This window comes from Canis aureus, chromosome 18, assembly GCF_053574225.1.
Source record: "Canis aureus isolate CA01 chromosome 18, VMU_Caureus_v.1.0, whole genome shotgun sequence".
NCBI classification, from domain to species: Eukaryota; Metazoa; Chordata; class Mammalia; order Carnivora; family Canidae; genus Canis; species Canis aureus.
The window spans coordinates 662,148-681,765 of record NC_135628.1 but is presented as its reverse complement, the minus strand read 5'-3'; the positions used below and the strand labels follow the sequence as shown (position 1 = coordinate 681,765).

Here is a 19,618-nt window from a genome sequence, read left to right as displayed (position 1 = left end):
CCTTCTGTACCACAAAAGCAAAGGTAGAGGTGGACTCCCCACGAGGTGGGAAAACTGGCTTGTTGAGAAAAAGCTGGAAGCCTTTCTGATACCATATTCCAAAGGAAGCTCCCTACGTGATAAAGGTGTAAAAGATAAATCTATAAACTTCAAAGAAGAAAATGAAAGAGATCATTTCTGTGATTTAGAGATGGAGGACACTTTTAAAACAACTCCCAAAACACAAATGCATGGGAGGAAAATTGATGGATTTGACCAGTAAGCATTTTGTTCAAGAAGGTTATCCAGCAAATTATAGATCAAGAGGACGTCATAATAGTTAAAACCAATAAAAGATTATCTAGGACTGCTCTGCTGTCCAACAGACTAGATGAATGTGGCTATTTATTTAAAGTAGGCTCCACATGAGGCTTGAACTCACGATCCTGAGATCAAAACCTAAAGTGAAAAAAAAAAAAAAAACCTAAAGTAAAATCAAGAGACACCTGACTGAGCCCCCGAGGTGCCCCATTTTTAAACTTAAATACAAATTAAGTAGAATAAAAATGTTGGTTCCTCAGTCATGCTAGCCCACATTTCAAGTGCTCAAAAGTCACATGTAGTCCCCACACTGTGATAAATCCTGAAACAAAATCATGAAAAAAATATCAATACCCTGGGACACTGAAAGAAACTGAGGAATTCAACTTAGCGTCATAGCAGTTCAACCTAATGGGCAGTCCAGGTACATATTTCCATCACTGAAGTTCTCTCTGACAGAGGTGATACACAGAAAGAACGTATGCAAGACAATGAAAAAAATTTAAAACAAAAAAGGGCCTCGGCAGGGAAGAAAGAACACATGAATCACAAAAGCAGCCGCCTCACTAGTGGAAAATGCAGAGGACTAGATACTCAAACGCATGAAACATAATAAAACACTTGACAGGATGAACACTGGGTTTTATGCTATAATGTTGGCAAATCAAACTCCAATGAAAAAATATACAAAAAAATAAAAAATAAAAACATAATAAAACATTATTTCCCACTCATCAGAAAAAGCAAACATTAGAAAGAGACATATACTAATTTTGGGTAAGGATATAGAGAAGTAGGATTGTAAACAGGAACAGATAAGCTGGGAAGCAAATCTGGAATACTTAATAAAATTAAGTATGTCTATGTCTGATCCTTGGCTACGTGTGGGGAGAAATTCTTACACAGGCCTACAAGTGGACACACAGGGAGACAGTCGGGAGCATTATCATGATGGCCTGGAGCCAAGTCCAGTGTTCATCCTTAGAGCACTACCTAGGTAAAATATAATAAATACCATGGAATGTTATACGGCAAAAAAGAAATGACCTAGAACGATATATAACATACGCAAGTCTTAACGACTGAATCTCAAATACCGCACCGCACTCCCGAATTTTCAAAGTTCACTGAATCATGACTTATTTATGAGTGGCCACGTAGTGTTAACAGACCTTATAATTCAGACATTGTAATGTAACTCTGTGTTGACATCATTATTCATTAAAGGTTTTTCCCAAACTGTGATAAAATGCCAAAACAAAATATCAATACCCCAGAAATCTGAAAGGAGTTTAGGAATTCAACTTAGTGTTACAGCAATTTGAAAACCATACTAAGTTTTACAATTTCATGAACTCCATTCTTTCAAGTTCAATAATCCAATAAAAATCAAATTGTACCAAATTAAAGAAACATTAAAAATTTTATGATTGTTAACCTTTCTTAACCATAGATCATTTTCACAAAGTCTGTTGTGGGTATGCTGTTGAATTTGGAACTAAATTTATATCTCAGCTCTTACAAATATTCAAACTAATTATTTCAGAATGAATGCGGAATGACACTTTAATTAGTAATGCATCTCCTGGCAATTAAGATTCTCTTACTTGTCTCAGCAATTAAAATGGCAAGGCATATTATTAAGGTCCCATGATTCTTCATACCTTTTCCTGACAATAACTATGAGGAACATTAGAGGGAAGATCACAGCTATAATCCATTCACTGAATATTTGGTTGCAGGATAAACACTTTCTTCTTCCTGCCTAGTAATTTTCATTTCATGCATATTGCCTATCAATCATTAATGCAATTTGTGCTCTGTATCACAAAGTTCAATTTTTCACTTTATATAATTTATTACAACCAACTGATTTTGTAGAAATGCAAGTTGCAGGAGTAATTTTAATTAAGAAATAATTTTTAACCCATTTATTCATGATATGACTTTAATGGTCAGAACATTAATGTGGTTGATGGTAAGCAGAAATATCAGTGCTGAAAATGAGACTTCTAAAACTACTCTAAATCGAATGTATTAATATAATGAAAATATATGCACAAAATTGTTTACATAGCTGAGAGGATCAGAAAATACAGGACTTTCATTTTTAACTTTTAAATGCCTAAATGCCTTAAATGCCTAAAGATTTTTATGTCCTTTTTGATGTTTCCCTTGTAACTTTTTTTTATAGGGCCTATTACTACTATAATATGAAAACATCTCAAAGATACCCAGATTACATAATTCTATACCATAAAATTGAAATGTGGACCTAACACTTTCATTCTTTCGGATATACTCAGTAGGTCTAATGATCAAACTTTTGAGCGAACAATATACACCTGTAAGTGCAAATTTTGGAAACTACAAACAGATCCTATCAAAAGTCCACAACTGGGTCTTGTTTAAGGTCAAGTCAAAGACTAAACTCAGGGGAAACTTGTTTTCCTTTGAATAAAAAGGTTTATTTGTGTCCAAAGCTGAAAGTAGCATGGTAAAGCACAAGAGCTTACCCACATTCTCTGCAGTTAGCTGCAACCTGAAACATGACCTCGCTGTTCCCTTGTAGCTATCTTATTCATTTTACACTGTTTTACCCATTGCAGGTCCAATCCTTACTTATCTTTCAAATTAAGGTATGAAGGACATACAACATTGGTTTCAGGTGCACAACATAATTCAGTACTTGTATATGTTGCACAATGATCACAGGAAGTCTGGTTAACATCCATTACCTCACAGGCATTTTTTTTTCTTGTGATGAGTATTTTTAAGATCTACTCCCTTAGCAACTTTAAAATATGCAACATAATGTTATTAACTACAGTCATCATGCTGTACGTCATATTCCCATGACTTGTTCTATAACTAGAAGTTTGTACATCTTGACTTCCTTCACCCAATTTTTCTGCCTTGGTCATCAGAGTCTACACATCAGGCTAGAAATCTGGATGAGTCACAGATTTCTCCTGTGGCTTCTCACATTTTGTGGCACGTGGTTCTTAAATATGTGTCATACTTGTTTCATTTAATAAATATTCACAAAAACACAATTTTCACAATCACTACCTACTGGGCACAGTATTTTTCAGTGAAAATATATTGTTCTCAAATAATCATATTCCTGTTCTGTCACTGACCAGAGTGACCAGTGAAAATTAAACCTCCACTCACCTGAGCAATACTTCTGTGTGTATATTAAATATCCAGAGAGTAAAACAGTTAAAAAAAAAAAACTGTCTGTTTTTAAAGACTTTCTGAATTCTGACTAAAATACATTCTGTCAACCACTCATTTATGATCTCTCTTCAACTGGGATGTCAAAGTCATGGAAGAAACAATCACCTGTTAGAACATTACGTTCTTTCCATACAAGTATACTTTGCCAGCTTGTTCTCTGTTTTACACTTCTCTTCACTTTCTAAGCCTCTGCTACTAGGCTAAAGGCTGTTCTATCTCAGTGAGGAAAGTAATGAGCTCTTTTGTATCGAATATATTTCTCCTGCTAATGTTAAATATCACCATTTTTTTCCTTTAAAGTAAACTCTATCCCCCCAAATGGAGCTTAAACTCATGACGCTGAGAATAGGAGGTGCCATGCTCTACTGACTCAGCCTGCCGGGTACCTCAAACATTATTTTCTTACAGTAAATTTTACCCATCCATTCTTCCTCCCAAAGAGTCTGGCACATGGTCATCAAAAAATGCTGTTGAATGACTCATCTGATGAAACCACACCTGTATTAAGTGCCTGGTCAAACAGTAGGGACTAACACGCTCCAGTCTACGAGGAGTTCATCATAACCGGACAGAGTGTGGACGGTTACAATTCTGTAATAGAGAATGTTCAGGGTATCTCTGAACACAGGTTCAGCATGCTCAGTCAGCCTGAAGTGGAAACAGGAGGAGTATCAAGGAATTTTCATATTGCCTCTTCATTTAAAAGTACATAAAAACCAATCAATTGTCAATATTTAATTTCTATCCACTATATTCTGAAGCCTATGGACAAAGTAACCAAGTGGACATCAGGATCCCTTCCCTGCCTTCAGAAGGTAATGTAGCCATACACAGAACATGAAATGTATAAAAACGTATATTGCTGCAACTGTTGGTAAAACTTGAAAAAGCATAGCATTATCTTGTAAAGGTAACATTGACATTCTCATCAATTCAGCAGTTTTACTCTCAGGTACACTCTCAAGAGAAACAGCATCTCTTGAGGTCTATATAAGACACGTAGAGTAGCAGTCTCAAGGAGCCAAAATCTGGAAATCACCTAAATGCCCATTTTGGCAAAATGCATAAATTATATATTTATAGAAGGGCATATTATACAGGAAAGGTCACACTCATGATTACATGTGTGGACAACTATAGCACTCTACAGCTTTAGGACTAATCCAATTCTGGATTAGTTTAGGACTAATTAATTTAGGACTAATACATCTGATGTATAGAAGAAAAAAGAGAACAGGCTTTAGTAGCAAGACCAGAGTGCACAGTACGAACCTTTGCTGTGTAACCTAACCCCCTAAAACTTGGTACCTTAAAACATCATTTATTATTTCTCATAAGCCTATTATTCACTGATCTGATCAGAGGGCTCTACATGATGCACTCATCCATCTATGAGTCAGCTCTAAATTGGCTAGCCGGCTTTGTTCATTTTGTGGGGCTCACCCATGTCTGAGACCTTGGCCAGAACAACCGGGCTTACTCATTTCCGCTCCTCTAGTGAGCAAGCCCACAGGACTCCTCATGATGAAGGCAGAGAGCAAGGGGGGAAGTGAACATGCGTGACTGCTTTTTGTGCCAAGTTTCCTGCTGTTCCAGGGGCCAAAGCAAGTCACATGGCTGAGCCCGGTGTTGGACTGAACATACAGAGCAAAAGATGTAGCTTAGGGAGTCCATTTATTGGATCCACTTACACAATTAACTTACCGTGTGCACAAAGAATGCATTTTCTATATAAGCATCTCTCTTCGAAGCAGGTCTGCTAGTGGCTAAAGGGTTTTACATAAGGAAGGTCCTAGGCAGACAGAAGTGAGGAAAGCCCACTCTTCTGGTACAAGACAGCCGTGGAAAGATGACCCGTTCCCTCAAAACCAGGGGTTGAGAACAAAGGTTCTTGCCAGTCAGTGGACCGTCCGCTCACGAGGAAGATTCTTACAGAGAAAACAAATGACAAGTCTTGGCAATCTGTACTAGCGCGAGAACACGTGTAACCTAGGACTAGACCTGCACTTCACTGAGTGAGGGTGGAAGAGAGCTGGGTTAGTAAAAGCACGTTGGGAATATGACAGATGGATTTTCTTGAAGTTAGGGGTTTGCCTTGAGTACTAAAAGGAGAAAAGGTTGGAAAAGACTAGATGGGGCCAGATTGTTGAAGAATTCGAAGGCTAGGCTAAAGGATGTGAATCTAACCCCATTAGCAACAGGAAGCACTAGAAATTTTTTTGTAAAAATATAAGTAGTACTCCTAAATTCCTGAACAACTGAAAAATAGGTAAATACAGGCAGATGAATACAAAAGTTACTGAAACAGGTTTTTTTTTGGGGGGGGGGGGCAGTGTGGTCAGGGAGGACCTGACCTCCCTGGGTTGGGTCAAGGAAGGGAAAGGGATTGATTTGTGGGAAATACTACAGAAAAATATGGATTAATTACTATGAGTGAAGACAAAGTGGTTAAAGACAAACCTAAAGACCTAACTGGCAAAAAGAAGGTTACCAATCTTACAAAGATAGAAATAGTGGATATTCCAACGTTCTGACTGAAAATTGGTCTATGGTTATACCCCTGTATATACTGTCAATTTTTTAGAATTTTTCAGAAGTCCTGATATATGAAATAAGAAAAGGCACTAAAATATATATTCGTATTTTTTATAAAGGCAACACACTGATTTTTTAAATAATGAAAATAAGCATTTTCTTCTGATATGGATATTAATGTACCCTCCCTAAGAACATGAAGGATCCCAGGATGAGTGATTAGACATTTTAATACTTTTGAACTCTGCGCCCTCTGTTTATGTCACTAACACGGGCATTAATGTTAAAGTTGTGATGATTCTTTCTATAACCAGACCATACATGTGCCCATGGAGCTGAGACAGATCCATCTGGTATCTTCCCCATCATTGACTTAATGACTCTGAGGCATTTCAAACACCATCTTGACATGGAACAGCGGTTGAGATGGTATATCCTGTTACCAATGCCGTTTTGCTCAACTCCAGCTATGATCATAAAGAGGATTGGGAAGTATTCCTTAGGACTGGATGTCCTATGTGGAAAGACCTAGATACACCAGTAGGGAAGTTGGGACTATGTTTAAGATGTTTCTTCTCATCATGTCCGTGTTTTCTGGTGCTGTTCTACCCCCATCACTACTTTCCACAAACACGTATATTCTTCCCTTGGGATGTGTCATTACCACCCCACTGCCTGTCCCAAACCTACTTTGTTCTTTGTCAGGGTTTCTCAAATGAGGCCAGCTTTGCTGCCATATATGTTGACCAAGTCCTTCTGGCTACTGTCCTTCACTACTGCCCAGCTTCATCCTGTTTTCTAGTTCACGTAACCTTCGTGGCTCCTAATTTCCTCCTGCTTCGTGCCCACCCTACGCTCTGAGCTCTCTGTAATCTTCACGCAAGCTGGCAGCAGGTAGAGGTCTTTTGCTCCCACGGCCCTCCACTCCCTTCCCTCCGATGTATCCATGACGCTTCCTGTCTCTGATGAGCAAGGCACTGGTTCCTTTTCCTCTTTGTTGTTCTTTGTCAGTTGTTGGGGAGAATATTTTCATGAAGTTTGGTTTTTTTTTTTTGGGGGGGGAGGCAATATAAATAGGGTAAAAGTGTTCATGAAACACAACTGACAAAATCAGTTCTGAAATAAATATGACTTTCAAATCAGGACTTACTGTAGGAGAAAAAAAGCAAAAGACTTACTGATTCCACAAAGACAGTATAAACAAAAGTAAAATCTAGGGTTTTTTTTTCCATTAATAAGTATTGGTTATATATTATTCTTGTATATGGACACTGTCCTACGGTTCCAGCACATATCACAGAAATAGTCTACATATCAACATGTCGACAGGTAATAGATATTAAAAATGTACTTTCTCCATCATAGCTAGGCAAAAAGCTATTAAAGGAAGCCTTGCTGTAGAGAATAAGGACTTTGAATTTCATATATTTTGAACAAGAATACATTTTTTTCCTCAGTCTTTAGATTTCTAGTCCTATAGAAGTTTTTGGACTAATAAAACCTACTGTAATTCCTCTGGAGAAATATTTTGAAACATATTCCAACAAACTTAACAGTAGGGTAACAATCAGATAATGCCATAACTTGAAGTTTATATCCAATCAATCCAATACTTCTCTTGAATATAAAAGAGCTGTGAACATAAATTCTGCATTTGCTCTTTTTTTGGAAAAGAAAACATTTGTTCTAGTATTTATTCAGCTTCTACTAATCAGTAGGCAGTTTCTAAAGAAAAAAAACACACACGAAAAAACCAAAACTAGGTTTAAAAATAGCAGTAAAACAATGAAAATTTCCCTCTGGAAATTAGATCTGGTTTGGGGGGCGGGGGTGGCCAACAGCAAGTCACCCAAATGAAGTTAACATTCTAGGGAAAGACAAACTATAGCCAGTAAATATAGTATCACATAATGGTAAGAGCTTAAAGAATGAAGCCAGTTAGGAGGGGCAGAAATGCACTGTTGTGCTTTGGGCGGTGAGGATGGCCTGCGCACAGCAGCACACCTGACCACAGAGGGACGAGCACGGGGCAGGGGACGGGGAGGACTGCCCCTCCCGTGTCTGCCACCCTGGAGGGCCTGCACCAGGAACCAGCAGAGAACATTCAAGCAGCATCTTCAGAAGCCCCATCTCAACGATGCCAATCTCTCCCAGGGATTATTTTCTTTTTTTTTTTTTTTTTTTTTTTTTTTATTTGTGATAGTCACAGAGAGAGAGAGAGAATGAGACAGAGACACAGGCAGAGGGAGAAGCAGGCTCCATGCACCGGGAGCCCGACGTGGGATTCGATCCCGGGTCTCCAGGATCGCGCCCTGGGCCAAAGGCAGGCGCCAAACCGCTGCGCCACCCAGGGATCCCCCAGGGATTATTTTCATAAAACATCAGCATATCTAATTAATTACTCAACTACATGAATGTCTTGGATGCTACGGTAACTACAACACACAAGGTTTTGCATCTGTAAGTACCGACTAAACTTTTCTTAAATGAAGCACATGTAAAACCAATTTAGAATGCACATTAAAACTTACTGGGTATGTAAAAATTATTGAGATCAACAACTTATTAAAAAGTGGACCCGTTTTTATATGGAAACTAGAAAAACCAGGCAGACTGCTTAGAGCTATAGAGGATCAATACTTGTCTAACGATTTAAGCAACAAATGTAAAATTAGCCACTGCCCTAAATAGACAAGGCACCACTAGTTATTTAAAATAACATGCTTTGAAAGCATTTGCTATTTTATATTTTTAAACATTTTTATTTATTTATTCATGCGCACACGCGAAAGAGAGAGAAAAAGAGAGGCAGAGACGCAGGCAGAGGGAGAAGCAGGCTCCATGCAGGGAGCCCGACGTGGGGCTCGAGCCCAGGTCTCCAGGATCACGCCCTGGGCCGAAGGCTGCCCTAAACCACTGAGCCCCCCAGGGCTTTTGCTGTTTAAAAAAAAAATAAATGCTTTAAAAAAGCATTTGCTATTTTAAAAAGAAGTTAGAACTTTTCCCTTTATTTTAGCCCCAGTACAGTCATATCTTATTCTTCTTGCTTGCTATGAAATAGTCTCCAGGTGTTCTTTTTTAGAACTTGAACTTATCTGAGCGCTCTTATATAATACCTTCCGTTTTTCTCCCCTTGGACATAGAGAAGGCAAAATAAAGTCAGCAGTGAAAAACACACACCTGAACTACCACCACCACCGCCTATATCCGTAATAGCTGTCAAATAAAAACACATTAAAGCCTAACAATTAAATCAGAGGGTCCTAGCAGGGGACCTATTTTTGTAACTCTGATGGAATTAGAATTTGGGCACCAACCCTATCTGTCTTTGAGCATTTTCTTCCAAGTAAAATCTAACAATGTGTTTAAAACTAAAAGGATTTATTATAGCTCATGGGACTATAATTCTTTAAAATAATGTTTATTCTAATAACAATGGCTACTAATCTGATTGAGCACCCAGCGTGTAACAGGCACTGAGTTACATGATTTTCGTCTCTTGCTCGGGACAATCCAACTTCACAGTTGAGAAAAGTGATGCTATGAGAAGTCACGTAAAAACTGCGGAGCTCAAGGCTGGACCCAGGTCTAACTCCAAAGCCTGTGACCTTAACCACTCCGTACCCTGCCTCCTGTCCTGAAAGAGAATGATGTGGCTTGAAAATCGTTTACCTGTTTCTATCCTGCCCCAGGAATTGTAACTATTTCTATCCTGCTTTCCTTAGGACGTCTACATTTAGGTTTAAAATAAAATTGAAAGAAATCTCAGAGCTGGAAGAAAACAGTTTTTAGTGAGCTCAGTCATGCTTTTTTGAAGATGAAGAAACTAAGGAGGCCTGTGACTGCAGACGCAGGGCGACCACAGGCACAGTGGCTAGACCTAGGTCAGCAGTCCTCAGGGGGGCTGGAGAAGGAGCAAAACAGAAAGGTGTTGGAGGTGGGGGGTGAGTTGGAAACAGTGCCTTATTTTTTTTAATGAATCGTTCATGAGGTCTCTAAACACAGCTAATTAAATCACAGCACAATGGGCTTGCTTAAACTCCTGAAAAGACTTTTTTAGAATCACATGGAGGGCTGTGGCTCAGAAAGTTTCATTTTCTCTTTTTAGGACCACCTTTAACCTTTAGAACATCCTTTGGGACAAGGCAGGAAGAAAGGGAGGGGAGGAACGTAGAGCCCAGCAAATTTCCCAGAAGCTCAACTTTACTATCAACTTATTTCACAGCCCTAGGAGGCCTGGATAAAGGAGTTCTACTGAGTGTTCATCAAAACTACCTGAGACCCGAGGTCCGGAACCTTCTATAGCAACATTCCAACAAAATGAGCACTTAAAGATAACATTTACCAGATTGGTAATAAGATTTAATTCAGAAGTTTCTCTGCCATCCGTCTCCTGACAGGCACCTCTGGGTAGTACTCTTCCGTGCATAAAGGTTGCAGGATGGGTGGGAGATACTCCAGTAGTGAGAGGACTGGTCTATGATATCCCACAGACGCTTCAACGACTGCAGGACCGACCTCCTGCAGCCTCGTCAACATCAAGTGCCGGGCCACCTTCAACCCTTGATCGGAACAAGTCGTACCTGACACACATGTCTCTAATACATTATATATATATATAATATATATATATTATGGAATGGATTTTTGAGGGGGGAAAATATGGGGGAGAGGGACGGAAAATACACATGGAGGCTCTTTTACTAATTGTTCTATTGCCACGACCCATTCATACAGAGAATAACCTGCACAAAACACAATAAAGGTTCAAAGACTGAGGTGTCCCCTTCGACAAGGCTGAGGACTTCCATCTCTGGTACTCAGAGTTTGGGCTGCAGTCCCTGTTCCCGGATGGATCACTGGGTGTGGATACAGGCCATGCTTTTAACCAGATTTAAAGAGCAGAATGGCCAGCCGGCCCCGGTGGAAGTTTGGTTTGTCACTCAACTACCAACATGGCTCCGCACGTGCAGGCCCAGCCGGGGCTGCACTCCTCAGTATGGTCTCACGGCCCCAAGGCCTGAGCAGCACGTCCTACCCAGTCCTACTTTCTCCAGGGTCTTATAACCGCTGAGACATATTATCACCGCGGGTTAGCCACCTTCTCCTGGAAGCATCTTATGCACATTGAGGTACTACTTCTGCAAATACAAAAAATCCATGGCAAACACCAGACTCAACGGTGAAAAGCTGGGAAGCTTTCCCTCTAAGACCATGAATAAAACAAGGATGTCTGCTCTCACCACTTTGATTCAGCGCAACACCGACGTCCCAGGCACAACAGTCGGGTAAGAAATGAAAGGCATCCAAATCGTAAGGAAGAAGTAAAACGGTGACTATCTGCAGACGATGTGATACGACACAGAGAAAACCCAAAGACTATCAGAACCGGTAGGTGAATTCAGCAAAGTCGCAAGACACAAAATAGACAGACCTGAGCCGAAATCAGGAGTCAGGCACACAACTGGCTGAGCCACCCAGGCACCCCGCGTGCACCTGCTCCTGACTGCCATGAGCAGAAGACAAAGAGTTTTCAAGTGAATTTCACATAAAGGCAGCCTGATGTCTCAGTCTTCATATTTCCTTTTCTTCTCATCTTGAGAAGATGCAGACACATCCCCAAACGTCTCACCTTCCCAGGTGTCCTCCCTTCGACGCCCCTGTTCACCCTAGGCCTTGCACGTCCTCCCTACGCTGCTGCGCGCGCCATGGAACGCGGGGAGCATTCCTGGCGGGGCCAAGGAGGACATGATTTGATAAGTCCTGCATTTACGGGGGCTCAAGGGGCCAAATTCCTGATCGTCAGACGTCCCATTTAGCAACGGATGAATCCAGGCCAGGCGAGGTGACTTACCCACGTCAGCAGCAGAGCGAGACCACACACACCAGCGTCCTGGCTCTGAAACCACTGCTAGTTCTACACGACTGCGACTGCACTGTCCTCCACCTGTACCACCGCCCAGCGACGTCTGTCAGGGGAATCAACTACAAACAAGTATCTTTAAATAAAGCCCAAGTTTTTCCTGACCTCCCGCAAGGCTCGTTTAACAAGCCCAAGAGTTTTGCTGTATAAACTCAGGGTTAATATTTTAAAATTTCTGGATACATGCAAAGCAATAAAAAGTACTACTTTGCCAGTACATAGCACAGAATTTTATGGGAAGGCATCAACTGAGATGGAACTGTCCAATTATGATTCTGTATGTTAACTGTTTATAAAATTATATAGTACTCCTAAATAGTTTTCACTATGATTTTGTTAGAGTGCCCCAAATTAATTAGGATAACCTATGACTACGGTCTGTGGTTTCTGAAAGAGAATTTTAAAAGACCTCATATTCTGCTTTTAATTATCTTGCCTGCTGTGCTTTTAAGATGCTCGGACAGGACACAGAAGGAGAACGAAAAGTAATAGTCATTTGATGCAGGAAAAAGAAGAAAATAAGGTTAAAATGTTTCACCCTGGAGAAAAATCCTGGGAGTAAGAGGGTGTTGAACAGAAAGCCACACTTAATCTTACAGTTTAAGGCAAACAAATTTATCACAGAAGAAATCAGAGAAGTTTTGCAAAGGGAATATAAGTTAAAACATCTAGTTTAGCGATCATTAAAGCCATGCTTAAAAATGTTTCTACCATTATTACATAATTAGTCACTAGTAAATTGAGATGAGAAATAAAGTTCTTAATGATTTAAATTAGCAACTGAAAGGGACATGAAAATAAGGCATTTGGAAAAACAAAGTTGGCTTTATGGCCTATGCTCTTTAATTATTCTACAGCAGTTACACTGGTGTTTACCAGGTACCAGAGGCCGGCTTCTCTTCTGAAAGCTGTATTTGGAAAAAGAACCATTAATTAAGAATCTAACCAATACTTTGTCAGAAGTTTTGGCAAAGCAGTAAGAAGCGGGATTTCTATGAAATTAGATTGAATATGAAATTAGCCCGAATAAGGTAAATTCACACCAGGAAGGCAAACAGACCTATCTATCGGTTCAAATGTCAAAACACGGCTCTTTTAGATAAGGACAGGTAGGAAAATCATCCTAAAAGGTCAACTTAAATGGAGAATCAATTTTTTTTTTTTTCTCCAGGGTAAAAAACAGACCTGTCCTTTCTGTGAGGCCTGGGCCCTCTAAGGAAAGGCCACCTTGACCAAAGGAAGATTTCCCTCCCTTTGATAATGGGACTATCCCCTAAACTAACAGAAGATCATAAACCTGTAAGTCACAAACAAGACCATTTTATCAGAGTGCAGTCATTTCACGTTATGAGCAAACGCCCAGTGTGACAGCCTGACACCCAGCCCCCGGGTGCACGGCGGTCGGCTCCACGGAAAGCACGGGACAGCAACGCGGCCAGCTGGGAGTCTACACCGCGCTTCCTGCCTGAACTACTGCCCCTCCCTGCAGCAAGAAACAGACCTAGCGCCCTGTAAACCTTTATGATATAAATTAAGCTGAGACTTTTATAAATGACAATTACAAATTATTTCAGTATATCTGATCAATAAATGCTTAAGTAGCCAAGCATGACTCTGCAGAAAAGAAATGGGAGATTTATGGGACAGTGATTTGGCTAACACTTTATCTTACCAGTTCTTAACTGTGACAAAACCCTTATACAGTCATATATTCATGAAGCTTTCATTCGTTTTTCACCTACAAAATAATCAGTTGCAGGCAGACCTAGGAGCGATCCTGGTCATCTGTTTCTACATATTTGTGACAATTTAATTTTCTTTTCTCCTTTCCCCTTGTAGAATCGTTAGAAGAATCATTTGTTTTATTTAGTTCTACTTTGCCTTTCTTTTGACTGAAAAAAATAACATTTGAATTAGGAAAATGGTATTTGATAAAAACAGGAAGAGTATTCTGAGAAATAAGTTAATACTGTTACTCAGCCACTAGGCTATGCTAAAGGATAGTCCATTTGTTCAAGAATACTTCTGTCTTCCAGCTACCCAAAAAAAGCAGGAAAATAAATTTAAAAACTGGATATGAATTATTTAACCATTCAAAATCTAGCTGGTAATTCATTTAACAGATGTACAGAAGTTTATATAATTAGTTTATAGGACGTATTCCAAAAGAATAAATGAGCCCTTTTTAAAAAAAAAACAAATCTATGTATGTGGTAACATCCAGTTTGGTTTTAAAAGAATGAAATCATCTTTTTGTTTATTTTATCCAGACTATATGTATTTTCATTTACACGTAGTCAGTCCTCCTTTTTTTTTTTTTTTAAGATTTTATTTATTTATTCATGAGAGACACACAGAAGCAGGCAGAGGGAGAAGCAGGCTCCCCGTGGGGAGCCCCATGCAGGACTCAATCCCAGGACCCCAGGATCACATCCTGAGCCAAAGGCAGATGCTCAACCGCTGAGCCACCAGGGCATTCCGAGTCAATCCTATTCCAAAAAACTGTAATTTGCAGTCGTGGACTGATTAGTTATCAGAAACATGAGCTTAAGCTCAGATATATTTTTCTGCTTTAAAAAAAGGTTATTTAAAACGGCAATAGTTGAGGGGTGCCTGGGTAATTCAGTGGGTCAAGCATCCGCCTTTGGCTCAAGTCATGATCCTGGGGTCCTGGGATCGAGCCCCCACATTGGGCTCCTTGCTCAGCGGGGAGCCTGCTTCTCCCTCTCCCCTGCTTGTGTGCTCTCGGCTCTCGCTCTCTCTCAAATAGATAAAATCTTTAAAAAAAATAAAAAAGCAACAGTCGAGAACCAAACACACTATTTTAGGTATTTTTCACCTTACAATTATACTCTATTCTCTAACTTGTGTTTAGAACCCTTTGCATTTCAACTTAGGAATGCAACTTACTCTCATTTTTTCCTTAAGGCTCTAAGGAACACACTCCTATTTTCATCATCATTATTATATTAATACCTATCCTTGACCACATACCATGGGGGGTACTGGGATTCAAACAGGTCTAAGAAACTCACAGTGCAAGTGAGGGCAATAAAAATAAACACTGATTAAATGTATTTATCTAGGGCCCACACAGGTGCCATAAATATGATGAATATTGATCTACTTACATATTATGATAGTTCACATAAGAGATGCCCACAGTATTAGAACATCCAAAAGGTTTTTATAACTAAAGACCCAGAGGATTTCAAAGTCTAGTTCTCAAAAGTGCTTTGAAGATAAAAGCCATAACCCTCCCAATTTATCATTTAATCCACTTGACAAGTTTATCTGTGAGAGAGGTTTGCCGTATTTTAAAGACAAATTAATCTTTTTTTGACTTGGCTTGTCTCTTTTTCAATTATTCATTACTCATCTGTTAATTATTCATTGTAGGATGAATTATTGACAGAACACAATCCAGCCCCCAAGCAAAGTGCGATTAATCTACTACTCACATCCTATTATCGTGTTGGCATCTGATAGAGTACTTGGAAGAAAAAGGTTAGTGAACTTTCTCTTCTTAAATGTAATTAAGTTCAGTAAAACCCATTTATGAAACACTGCCAAAAAAAGAATGAATACAGTTATGATGTAGGTCAAGTCGTGTTTGCCCATATACACAGGGGTGGTATTTAAAATACCTGTTTCCAAGCGCACTGAGGAACCCAAATAGGTGCTTGCGGTAAAGCACCTGTACTGCTCACAGGGAGAAAATGCCATTACAGCAATATCGAGAACCTTTAACTGGTTGATTGTCATTATGATTATGTCCAATACAGACATTAGTTCTTCCTGAATTGCTATTATGAAATATGACATTCTTAATTATGCTGCATAACACAGCAACTAGAAGAAGAGCATCACAGATTCAGTTCTAGAGTTCCTTCCTCTTACATACAATAAACTGCAGAGATACCTGTATGCCTAGAATTGCCTGTTGGTATTTAGGAATGGCAGACGACAAGTCACGTGGCTGGATTAAAGCATTCCTGATCTGAATCCAAGGTGAATTCCTGGGCTTACTATATTAAGTTGAAAGACTATGATCTATTCTCTTTAGTGATCCCCTTCACCAGGAGTCTTGGACAGAAGTCAACTCCAGACCCATCCTGGGGTTCCTGACTTAGTCAAGGGCTCAGAGAGAGGATATAAGTCAGTTATCCTTCAGTACAAAGGAATGATTTAAAAAAAAAAAAAAAAGAAGAAGAAGAAGAAGAACCACCAACCAAAAAAACCAAGTCTTACAGGGGGGGTTGGATTATTCCTCCTGCCCTGGCGCATTCTAAAAGGAAGAAGCTGCCAAAGATGAGAATAGGGCTTTCTTTCTACAGAAATGAAAGGCTATAAAACTTGCCATGTGCCCAACCTCACATTTAATCTTGGTTTTGGGGACACTCTGAAGGCTCCAGGAGTTTTCACCATGGTGGCCATTTGTAAATTAAAGACTATGTTGGAAATTATGTAGGCTCCAATTCCTTATGGTACCATTCATCAAAAGAGGCTGATACAAAGAGTAGAGAAATAACTGCAGTGCCTGGAACACCTGTTCCTTTACATCCAACTCTGGGCTCTACTAGTCTTTAAGCACTTTAAGGTAGCATTCCAACCCTCTAGTCAAAGCTCTCGAGGCTAGCTGAGCTCAGCTTGTCCTCATTGGCTAAAAGTCCTTCCAGAACTCTTGCCCAGATATATACGATGTCATGTGATCGGGATGCCCTCTGTCCTCACTGCCCCCCCTGAATTCATAGTTCAGATTTTATCTCGAAAGTCAGGTTTTCATGACTAACTGCAGCAAAAATCAGGTGTTCCTTCTACCGGTTCCCATTCCTCTCTTATAGCCTTTATCACTATTTTAGATACTTGTATACCGGCCTGAATCCCTGACTAGCCACTTCCTTTAGGTCTGAGATGGTATCTCACTGCGGTCTGTTCTGGGAGGAACGAGTTAGTGCTCAATACATGCCTGCTAGATAAATCAACGGTGAGCAGATAGATGGATCAATGAGAAGAACTCTAAATATTAAATCCCAGGAACTCCGTCTGCATCATGAGCTGAGTCATGGTTAACCTTTAGTTTGCATTACTATGTAGAAGATGCCATAATGGGGGCTATCAAATTATGCTGTCCCTTCAAAGAGCCCATCCTGAGCTGTGTTTCCCATCAGCAAGACTGGTTCTGACACTGTGTACACTGCCCATCCAACCAAGGAAGTGTTGTAGTCCTTGGTCCCATGTTGGTCATCTAAAGGATACTTATCCTATGGACTCATCAGTTAGCTCTGCCACAGTGTTGGTAATTTGAGTCCAAAGCCAGCAGATGGCATCTGTCTGTTCAGGAACACATATTCTTAGACTCTTATGTTGGCTGCTAATCTCAGAGGGAGCCACCTTAGCCACTGCTTCTCTCTATGGTGAAAAAAGGTCACGTTCTTTCTTAATAACTAACAACTCTGTGCTGGGATTTGGCTTTGTGAGTCCCACAGTGCTAACCTGAGGACTCAGGCTTCTAAAAAACTCATTTTATTGTATTCAAGAGTTCAGACCTGTTACCTCGCCAACCACAAGGGAAAAGGAGCCCTGGCAGAGATGAAGGTTGACCCCGGCCCACGGCAGTCCCCAGGAGACAGGCCCTGTGCTCTGGCTCACCCACCAGCGTCGCTTCCCCCACACTCCTCCCTGACAAACCTTTCACAGCCTTCTGGGTTATATCTGAATGACATTTCAGCTTTAACATATTTTATGTAAGTTTATTTCTGGAGACCTGAACGCTACGCTTGTTTCAAACATCGTTATAACATCCTAGAAGTCGTCTCCATCTATCACGACTCTTCATCAATAGAAGTGATGTGGAATACCACTGCAATCAATTACCAAATGTATGTTAGCATGGAAGCAGCTATTTTAACTAAATATCTGTGTATTTAGATATAAAGATGTCTAGGAGTTTAAAAAATTAAGTAATCCCATGAATGTCATTTTTGGGGGTGAACATTCCATGATATACTGGCTCTCTTAGTAAACTGACAAAAGTGATACAGTGAAATTGAATTCAGTAATTCAGGAGAAAAGTATCTTCAAGTACACACTCACCCACTATGTTTCATATGTGGTGGTTTATCCATTCGCACTGCTAATTTGATTTTTAAGTCAGAGTCCTGGCTATTTTTTGGAACTATCATTCGGTGCAAGTCAGCTGACTTGGAGCTATTAGAAGTTGGGTATAATATCACCTGTAAAAGACAAAAAAGGAAAACATTTAAGTGCACAATACGGTGTCTAAGGGTTGGAATGGAAATCTTTTCTATGTTTTCCTGTTAAAAAGAAGGTATCATGCCCAAATGTGTCTAAACCATTTGACTCCCACCACAACAGATGGGTTTTCAATACAGACTCATTTATCTTTTTGACAAATATGTGTTTTCGTATTATCACACAGCGAGTTTTCTTCCTGTGTCACTTCATAATGAGGTAATAGCACAAAGGCTACAGTTGAATTGACAGTTGAGAAATACTTGTTAAACACCTATTATTTCAAGACTATTCTAAGCTTCTCAGAACAAAAGTTCAGAAAGAACTATCTTTTGAAATTACAGATAGCTTGTTTAAAAAAGTAAAACTAATTATTTTAGGCAGCAAAAATACAACTCATGTTTTAATATTTTCATTGTTAAAGGAAATAAACTCAATTAGAGACGGAAAAAACTGATACCATAGCACATTTTTTGTTTTAGATCAATACCAAAAAAGGATTTTTCCCTGATGACATGTTTTTAAAACTATAAAGATGATATAATGACTGAAATGAAGTAATTATTTTTAAGAAAACTTCCAAATTACCAAGTGATTATTGCATAACTCTACAGCTTCACGAAGCCAACACAGAAGAACAGCTTACTCTTCAGATATTACATGCCTTATCCAAGCAGACCTCATCTTATTGCATTTCACCTGATTGTTCTTCACAGATGCTGTGTCTTACAAATTGCAAGACTACGGCAACCCTGCGTTGAGCAGGCCTATTGGTGCCCTTCCGCCAACAGCATCTGCTCACCTCTCGTCTGTCACATTTTGATAATTCTCATAATGTCTCAAACTTTTACATTATTGTTATATTTGTTATGGGGATCTGTGATCAGTGAAGAACTGCAATGTTACTACTGTAACTGTTTTTGGGGCATCACGAACCATGCTCACATAAGACACCAAACTTAATCAATAAATGTGTGTTTTTCAACTGTTCTACTAATTGGTTATTATGCTGTATCTCTACAGTCTTCTGTATTTCAGCAATAACACTGAAATTAAGATAATAATCCCAAAATAGCCTCTAAGTGTTCAAGTGACAGGAGGAGTCACACGTCTTTCACTTTAAATCAAAAACTAGCAATCACTAAACTTAGCGAGGAAGGCTTGTCAAAAGCCAAGATAGGCTGAAGGCTCAGTCTCTTGGGCCAAGTTGTCATTACAAAGGAAAAACTCTTGAAGGAAATTAAAAGTGGACTCCAGTACTTGCACAAGTGATAAAAAGCCACACAGCTTATTGCTAACATAGAGAAGGTTTTAGTGGTTGGGATAGAAGATCAAATCAGCCACAACATCCCCTTAAGCCTC

The 19,618-nt window shown here is 39.6% G+C and overlaps 1 protein-coding gene across 22 annotated transcripts in view; it reads right to left on the bottom strand.

The window, feature by feature from the left end:
- CADPS2 (calcium dependent secretion activator 2) overlaps positions 1–19,618 on the bottom strand; it is a 452,677-nt gene that overhangs the window by 179,553 nt on the left and 253,506 nt on the right. For all 22 annotated transcript variants that reach the window (XR_013356335.1, XM_077855972.1, XM_077855984.1 and 19 more), the window contains one exon: positions 18,098–18,237. Coding sequence is in view for 21 of the 22 variants with exons in the window: in XM_077855972.1 (XP_077712098.1) it covers positions 18,098–18,237 (140 nt within the window). In the remaining variant the exon portion in view is untranslated. The remainder of the gene's footprint in view (positions 1–18,097; positions 18,238–19,618) is intronic.